We start from the raw sequence: 9,730 nt of genomic DNA, 5'->3' as shown, positions 1-9,730 counted from the left end.
TCAGAACAATTCCCTCTTGCTGGAAAACAAGGTGACAATTCCCTCTCGGATTGGCTGAGTCTTAACACTGTAGATGATGGGGTTGAGCACAGGAGGCACAAAGAGATAGATGCTAGACATGAGCGTGTGGATGATAGGTGAAGCATGTTTAGCAGCACGATGCATCACAGACACACCAATCATAGGAACGTAGTACACAAGCACTGCACAGATGTGTGACACACATGTATTGAGAGCCTTCCACCGCCCCTCCCCAGAAGAAATGCTCAGCACTGTACAAAGAATCAGCACATATGAGACCATGATGAGCAGTGAGTCCAGCCCAAAAGTGGCCAGGACAATAGCCAACCCCAGGATGCTGTTGAGTTTAGTATGAGCACAGGGCAGCTGGATCAAGTCTGAGTGGAGGCAGTAGGAATGGGAGAGGACATTGGTGTGACAATATGGCAGTTGCCTCAAAAGGACTGGAAGTGGGGCCATGAGTGCCACGCTCTTTACTGTAATGCTCAGACCCATGGAGATGATACGGGGCAGGGTCAGGATAGCTGTATAGCGCAGTGGGTTATAGATGGCTACAAACCGATCATAACTCATGGCAAACAGGACCCCTGACTCCATGCAGGAGAAGGTGTGAATGAAGAACATCTGGGCCAGGCAGCCATCAAAATCAATCCTGCGAGCATCAAACCAAAGAATGCCCAAGACAGTAGGCAGTGTAGACAGAGAGACTCCCACCTCAGTGACAGCCAACATGGAGAGGAACAGGTACATGGGCTCATGGAGGGCAGGGTTGGACTGCACTGCTGCCATGATTAGGCTGTTGCCCACAATGGCCACAATGTACATTATGAAGAAGGGGATGGACAGCCAGCCATGTTGGTCTTCCAGTCCTGGGATGCCAGTCAGGAAGATAGATAGGAGGTCAATACTTTCATTGCTCTTAGCTTCCATGTCATTAGCAGCAGAGATCAGTTTCACCTGCCATATAAAAAAAAAAGAAAAGAAAAATGGAATTAGTACTCAAGTACTCAGTACCTCAAGGACTGAAGAAATAAACAGGCATTTGGCCTGCCAGTTAAGATGTTTCCTGGGAAGATGTAAACCATATCATAATGCCTGGGTTTGCATCCCAACTCCACTGTCAATTCACACTTCCTTTTAATACCCACCCTGGGAGGCAGCAGGTAAGACTTAACTGCTTAGGTCCTTGCCACCTACATGGGAAACCCAGATAAAGTTTCAGGCTCCCAGTGTTGGCCTAGCCCAGCCCAGGTTATTGCAGGTATTCTGGAAATAAATCAGTGGAAAAGACTCTCTCTCTCTCTCTCTCTCTCTCTCTCTCTCTCTCCCATATATAGATAGATAGATAGATAGATAGATAGATAGATAGATAGATATAGATATAGTAAATAACTAAACTTTTAAATAATAAAGAATAAAGAAAGAAAGAATATGAGGGAAGGGAGGTATGGGGGCAGTTGGTGTCATCTATATCATTTTGAGTGAAAATGTGGCATGCTTTCTTTTCTCTACCTGGTCTCCTCTGGTTCCTAATCCTAAATGTTACAAATAAAGAAGATATTTCAGACAGCCTCATTTTATGAGACAGAATTATTTTTTAAAGATTTATTTATTTCCTTAAAAGTGAGTTACAGAAGTGGTGTGGGGCAGAGAGAGAGAGAGAGATCATCTACCTGCTGGTTCACTCCCCAGATGGCCACAATGGCCAGGGCTAAGCCAGGCCAAAGCCAGGAGCCAGGAGCTTCATGTGGACCTCCCACCTGGGTGGCATGGGTCCAAGCACTTGAGCCATCTTCCACTTCTTGTCCTGGGCCATTAGCAGGGTGCTGAATCAGAAGTGGAGCAGCTGGGACTTGAACCAGTGCACATGTGGGATGCCACCATCACAGGTGGTGGTTTACCTGCTACACCACAATGCCAGCCCTGAGAAACAGAATTCTTAAAAATCAACAGTGGAAGCTTTAGAATAAATCAGATCTGGGTCGAAATCCACATGCAACCAATTACTATATGTGTGATGTGGACCACTTATTTATATTGTGATCTAAAGTTTTATTTTGTTTGTGTTTTTTTTTAAATTGTAAAGTGAAGATAATGCTATTCTCTGCTCAGATATAAAGGAAAAATAAGAAAATTGATATCATTCTCAGCATTTTAGAGATTTGCACATTGATTTTAGAATACTTTGATTTGAATCTCAATTGATGGTTTACTCAGGATGAGTTAGATCAAAGAAAGTAAACTTCCTAATCCTCAGTGTTTCTATTTGTAAATTGGGTATAATTATGCACCACTTTATTGTATTTTGTAAGAGTAAATATGACACCTTGTGACAAATAACACGCAGAATAAATATATTAAGACCCAACAAAGGACAGTAACACACCAGCAATTTAACAGGCAATTTCTGCAGAGCCTGGATTACAGCTTAGATCCCTAGACTCTTCTTGTATTTACGTTCTCAATTTCATTATCATTATGGAAATGGAAGTAACCTTGGTTCTATTTATGTTGGAGTCATCAACAATAATGAGTTTTCACCTATCCAGTGTGGATCTGGGAAGACAAGGACACGTAGGAAAGTGTCCAGCTCCATTGGTCCTCAGTTCAGCCCAATAGGAGAAACATTTTGAATTAGAGACTGGTTTCAGAGAGCTGGAAAATGGAGAAATAGAAATACAGGTGATGAAGAACATGGAAATTACAAGTCAAAGTGTGATAGGGCTGGTGCTGTGGCATAGCGGGTGCCGACATCCCATATGGCCAATGGTTCGAGTCCCGGCTGTTCCACTTCTGACCCAGCTCCCTGCTATGGCCTGGGAAAGCAGTAGAAGGTGGCCCAAGTCCTTGGGCCCCTGCACCCATGTGGGCGACCTAGAAGAAGCTCCTGGCTCCTGGCTTCAGATCGGCACAGCTCCAGCTGTTACGGCCAATTGGAGAGAGTACCAGCAGATGGAAGAACTCTCTCTCTCTTTTTCTCTCTCTCCCTCTCTCTGCCTCTCCTTCTCTCTCTGTGTAACTCTTTCAAATAAATAAATAAATCTTAAAAAAATGGTATGCTATGTCTTGAATATTGCTAATAGCACTGCTTTAAAAACTCAGTGGTGCAGGTGTCTCATTTATATAATTATTTCATTTCTTTTAGATATATACCCAGTTGTGGGACTGCTGGGTCAGATGGCAGTTATATTTCTAATATTTTAAGGAACTCTCAATATTTTGAACTCTGTTTGCAATTCAGAAGTCACTTGAGAATCAACATACTGAATTCCTTTATTGAATTCTTAAATTCCTTTATCTCTTTCTCAAATAACTTGTCTTAAAATTTTGTGCCACACAAGTCCTCTTATCAGGGTAACTGATGCATAGTAAATTTAAAATTAATCATCACTCATATGAGATATAGATGTACTCACGTGGGATATTGGATGCATTATCCCAAGCAGTGTTTTAACCCTTATGCCAAATGTCCATCCCTGCATATAATACTCTAGATAGGCTTTCAACTAGCAGCACCTGTGCAAAAGGAAAGGGGGCTTATTCGTATGAAGGTCATTGAAGGAATGAATGTTGCTTTGTTTTGACAAGAGGAGATGCAGTAGCAGTGGATGAAATGGGGATGAGCGGTGGCAAGCGATAGGAGATCACAGGGTAACAGTCTGGCATTTGTGCAAGCAATATTTTCCTAAGAATCAGAGGTATGTGGTGGAATTATAAGCTTCTTAAAAATGAATTATAGGTTTTTGACCAGTGGAGATGTTCAAAGACAAGATAACCCTTTATGGGAATGCTGGAGTGAGGATCCCAGGATCTACTGGGGTGAGAATAAAGTCTTTGCAATTCTCCCACTCTCAGCCTTAAGGTGCCAGACTACCAACGTGTCTCCTATTCTGTGGCAAAATAGCACAGCTGTGGGTCTGTGTGGAACAGAACACCAGCAAGTTCTCAACCCCTGTGTTGTGATCATCTATGTGTCTCTCATTGCTGAAGCAACCCAATCTGAAAAAACCTAGGTGACCAGGTGGCCATTTGAATTAACATCGTTCTTTCCATAGAAAACCTACATAAAATGAGACTTGAGGACTTTTTCCCTTGAATGTCTCCACCATAAGCCAAATAAATTGTAACAACTATGCAAACACACAGGCATTGACAGAAATTAATTCAAATATACAGAGATGACATGAGAGACTGAGAGAACCATACAGAAGCACAAACACAGTTGTAGACAGAAATATAACCTTTTCCCAATATGTAGAAGACATAGAAGATTCAAACTCACCTGAGAAATCTTTGTGAAGTGGCAGTTGTAGTGATAGACAGGGCCAGAGCTCACGATGGCTCCAGAATGGGCCACTGGGAAGCACTAGCTAAGACAGCAGGTAGATTTTATGTCTCTCAATGAGATTCTCAAAGGCCAAGGTCTCTGGGGTGCTGCTTTGCCTGAATGAAATGCTGTGCTGGTGATGTGGAAAGGGGAAGGGAAGCTAGATGTCACCTTGGGAATAAAAAGATATGAAGAAAAATATCTTTTGTTACCTCCCTGCCTCCACAGAGTATGAGATTCCATTCCTTCCTCATGGTGAAGAAGAAGATGAAGTCAAATTTCTCCAAACACCTTTGGAACTGTGTGCCCAGAACCCAAAGTCTAGATCCCTGAATTCTGAGCTTAAACCCAAGCCCCAGGCAGGACCTAAATCTTAGAACCTACTGGGAAATTTCCAGAGCCTCCATCTCAGACAACAGAGCTTGGCCCAGAATCAATTCCAGAATTTAACTAATAGAGGCTATAACCTGGACTGCCCTAATCCATTTATTCCTACTGTTCCCTATTCAATCTCCATTCCCATCACCTACTTTTCAACTTTCCACATGTTTGACAAGTTCAAGTTCTCTTCCAGCAGAGATAGGGCGATTCAGGGCTGGCGCCTTGGCTCACTTGGTTAATCCTCCGCCTGAGGAGCCAGAATCCCATATGGGTGCCAGTTCTAGTCTGGCTGCTCTTCTTTCAATCCAGCTCTCTGCTGTGGTCCAGGAGGGCAGTGGAGGATGGCCCAAGTGCTTGGGCCCCTGCACCCACATGGGAGACTAGGAAGAGGCATCTGACTCTTGGCTTCAGATCGGCGCAGCTCCAGCCATTGCGGCCATTTAGGGGGTGAACCAACAGAAGGAAGACCTTTCTCTCTCTGTCTCTCTCCCTCTCACTGTTTGTAACTCTACCTCTCAAATAAATAAATAAAATATTTTTTTAAAAAAAAGAACCAGGAGATTCTAACTTTACAAAATCTATCTTTAAATCCCCACTTTTCCACCTATTAACTTCATGATATTAGGAGATTGACGTTCCTTCAACATGAAACCTAACCTATACAGAGACTAGCATCTACCTGCAGGAGAGACAAATTCAAATAAGAATTGGTTGTTCAATTTTGTTTGTTTTTATTTCTTTAGATTTAGAGACAGAGAGAGCATGCTCCCAACAGCTGATACATTTCCTCAATAACCTCAGTAACAGGAGCTGGGTTAGGGTGCACCCAGGTACCAAGAACCCAATTTGGGTATTCCAGGTGGGTGGCAGGGTCCCAACTACTTTAGACATCATTTGCTGCTTCCCAGGTTGCACATAAGCGGGAGTTGGAATCATAAATTAAACTAGGCCTCAAATCCAGGTACTCTGATATGGAATGAGGACATTCCAACTGGCATCTTAACCATTATGCCAAATGCCTAAACCATGTTTGCTTTTAATTGATGATGTTGGGTCCGGCGCTGTGGCGTAGCAGGTAAAGCCGCCACCTGCAGTGCCGGCATCCCTATGGAAGTTCGAGTCCCAGCAGCTCCACTTCCAATCCAGCTCTCTGCTATAGCCTGGGAAAGCAGTAGAAGATGGCTCAAGTGGTTGGGCCCCTGCACCCACGTGGGAGACCCAAAAGAAGCTGCTGGCTCCTGACTTTGGATCAGTGCAGCTCCGGCTGTTGCAGCCAATTGGTGAGTGAACCAGCAGATGGAAGACCTCTCTCTCTTTCTCTACCTCTCTCTTCGTGTAACTCTGATTTTCAAATAAATAAAAATAAATCTTTAAAAAAATAGACTATGTCGCACATAATAATTACCTTTCTTATAAATTTTACTTCAGGTTCCAGTTTCAGATGTCTTGTATAGTTTCCCAGTACCTGGGTTTCCAATTAAATATTTTTTAATTTATTTGACAGATAGAGATATAGACAGTGAGAGGGAAAGACAGAGAGAAAGGTCTTCCTTCTGTTGGTTCACTCCCCAAATGGCCGCAACGGCTGGAGCTGCGCCAATTTGAAGCCAGGAGCCAGGTGCTTTTTCCAGGTCTCCCATGTGGGTGCAGGGGCCCAAGCACTTGGGCCATCCTCTACTGCTTTCCCAGGCCATAGCAGAGAGCTGGGCTGGAAGAGGAGCAACCGGGACTAGAACCCAACGCCTATTCAGGATGCTGGCGCCGCAGGCGGAGGATTAACAAAGTGAGCCACAGCACCAGCCCCCCATTAAATATTTAATTTTCCCTTTTCCTCATTTCAGTTTCAAACTGAGTGAGGATTTATTGAGGAATGGAATGGCTAGAGAGCTCCCTTCTTTTTCTATAAAGGGCTGGGATTAGTGTGGGGAAGCAAACAGAAGATGGGCATGGAGAACATTCTCCTTTTCCCTTTGCAGAGTTCTGAAATAACAGAAGGGCAATTCGAGATGAGAACCCCTTCTGTTTCCCACTATTGTTACAGGATAGCTTAGGTCATAAATAAGTTGGGAGCCAGGATATGGGTTTCAGGAGAATGCAGACAGCATGCTGGTAAGAAAGGTATCAGAATCACAGGGAAAGAAGGAGACATAAGCATAACATTTTGAAGAGCTTTAATAGGTATGGAGTGAATGGGCTCTGATTCTGTCATTAGAAGCAACAAAAGCAGAATAAGCACTAGTCTGGGAACAGTACCCTCTTTCATTCAATTAGTTGTTTGATTGTTCATTTAATTTATGTGTAGTGGATATGACAAGCTTGAGCTAGATATAGAGCTTAAGCTTTGTCTGCCCATATCCTTTTCTTCTGACTTTTGAATAGTCCTTTTGCAGGACTTGGTTTCTGTCTTCATTAAATGAAGGAATAAGAAAAGAGACACCCAAATACTCACTCACTCTGTGTGTAATAAAGCTAAACAGAACATCTGTGTAAGTCTCATCACAAAGAGTGTATTGTAAAAGTTAAAGGTCACCTGTGAGGAAAATCTGTGGTTTGTTGTATCTCACACAATGTTTAAATATAGAAACAAATGCCCTGTGCAGTTAAATGGAACTTTCCACAATGGAGTAAAGAAAATACAGGCATAATATGCAGATTAGTGTTTTGGTACACAAGAATACAACCAGATTAAATATGTTCCATATTTTCTTTTTTTAAAAGACTTATTTGTTTAGAAGAAGAGAGGGAGAGCGAGGGAGAGAGAGGGAGAGAGAGGGAGAGAGGGAGAGAGGGAGAGAGGAGAAATTCCACAACATCCAGGATAGAGACAGGCTGAGTTCAGGTGCCAAGAAATCCATCCATGTGTCCTGCATTGGGGGCAGGAACTCAAGTACTTGAGCCATCACCTACTGCTTCCCAGTCACCTTAACAGAAAGCTGGGTGAATGCAGAGAAGGCATGACTCAAATTCGCACTACGATATAAAATGTGAATGTCCCAAGCAGTGCCTTAACCTGTTGCACCACAGCACCTATCCCATATTCTCTCTTAAGAAAGAAGATAATAGACATTGCAGAAAAGAAAAAAGTTAATAAATAAACTCACAGAAAAGCAAAAACATCTCAGAAGAGGTCCTGATTAAAAGAATTATATCTGTTGAAATGCCATTTATGAAGTCCTGTTGCCTGATCCCCCATCTCATTGTGACAACCATCTGATACAATTGTTTCTCCAGGTTTAATTTTCTTAGTTGCAGACATAAAATTAGAGTTTCCTTGAATTTGGGACATGGTGGGGGAATGGGGGAAAATGAGGGGAATGGCATCCTGGGGCAGAAATTAAGGAAAAACTGAGGATAGTGTATCAAATTCTCCTGAAATGATGTCTGTTCTCTGCTAGCACCACCCATGGAAATGATAAATCTTCATTTCCCTTCAACAGCAATAACATATCTTTACTTGTTACACACACAGTTTAATCCAACTTCAAAAATCATTCAACTTCTTTTTTTTAAATTTTTTATTTAGTAAATATAAATTTTCAAAGTACAGTTAATGGATTGCAGTGGCTCCCCCCCCCATAATTTCCCTCCCACTCACACACCTCCCATCAAGACCTTATTCTTTGTTTTAGACAAAATTGTCCTTTGTTAAAAAGAAACCTATTTGTTGGGGCCAGCGCTATGCTATCGTGGGTAAAGCCACTGCCTGCCGTGCCAGCATCCCATATGGGTGCCAGTTCAAGTCCCAGCTGCTCCACTTCCTATCCAGCTCTCTGCTGTGGCCTGGGAAAGCAGTAGAAGATGGCCCAAGTCCTTGGGCCCCTGCACCTGCATGGGAGACCCAGAAGAAGCTCCTGGCTCCTGGCTTTGGATCTGCACAGCTCTGGTTGTTGTGACCATTTAGGGAGTGAACCAGCAGGTGGAATACCTTTCTCTCTCTCTCTCTGCCTCTGCCTCTCTGTAACTCTGCCTTTCAAATAAATAAATAAATCTTTAAAAATATATTTGAAAATTTTCCAAATAACCTAGTCTAATATTCTAGCTTAAAGGTTCTCAACCTTGAATATATATCAGTATGACCCAGACAACTAGCTAAAACACAAGAAACTGGCTCCCACTTCCCAGAGATTCTGGATCGGGGGGTTCTGAGAAAATCCTCAGAATTTCTATACCTCATCAGTGCTAAGCAATGCTAATGATGCTGGTCTGGCAATCATAGAATGAGAATCACTTTTTCAAACTTTTGTTATCCTTGCTGTACTTGTTGCACAGCAGACTGGCAACCAACCATGCAATTCCCAAGAGAAGTTAGAAAGGAGAAATAGGGTACTTCTCAAACTTTGGTCACCAAATATTCTTATTAAAGGCAATTCTCATTTAGTACATATTGCGTAGGCTGTAAGTTTCTCTAACATGCTACCAGATACAGCAATGCTATTGTTTATGGGACCATATTTAGAGTAGTTATTTTCTGAACTTTTCTACCTACATATTTCTTTTCAAGCAGTTATGTTCACCAAGACCATTACATTCCCTTCTCCATGCCACCCTGTATTAAGTCTCTAACTACTCTCATCCATCAACAACTTCATAACCACCCTGCATAACCTCTTCTTATTTGCACAAACCAATACTTTCTCCCTCTTGCATGAAGCACCAAGCCTTGATAGAATTTAGTCTGTCTTTACTGTATTTTACCATATTTACTGTCATTTCTCTCACTTAGGGTAGTAGTACAATTATTTGTTTTCAAAATTAATTGCCAAATATACATTTTTCAAGAAAAGTGTTGCTCTGTCTTTATATACTTCCCTGCTGTCCGTTGACTAAAAATGTCATACTCACCATTGTAACATCCTCAGCAGCCAGTAGCAAACATTTTTAAACAGTAAATATCCAGTATGTATGTAATTTTATTGAGTGAGATATTCTTTTATTAGTTTCACATTCGTGACTGCCAAACTTCTGGATCTTCTTCCTCCTTGTTTTAGTATTCCTGAAGCT

At 42.2% G+C, this 9,730-nt stretch overlaps 1 protein-coding gene across 1 annotated transcript; it reads right to left on the bottom strand.

Annotated features, from left to right (window-relative positions):
* OLFR639 (olfactory receptor 639) lies at positions 1–951 on the bottom strand. Its single transcript, NM_001171459.1, has one exon. It carries the CDS (start codon positions 949–951, stop codon positions 1–3), a length of 951 nt encoding a protein of 316 aa, NP_001164930.1.
* Between the last annotated feature and the right edge of the window lie 8,779 nt (positions 952–9,730).

Source organism: Oryctolagus cuniculus, chromosome 1 (genome assembly GCF_051225735.1).
Source record: "Oryctolagus cuniculus isolate XC-2025 breed Fujian yellow rabbit chromosome 1, ASM5122573v1, whole genome shotgun sequence".
NCBI lineage: Eukaryota > Metazoa > Chordata > Mammalia > Lagomorpha > Leporidae > Oryctolagus > Oryctolagus cuniculus.
Note: the sequence above shows the minus strand (reverse complement) of the source record. Positions and strands in the feature narration are given on the sequence as shown.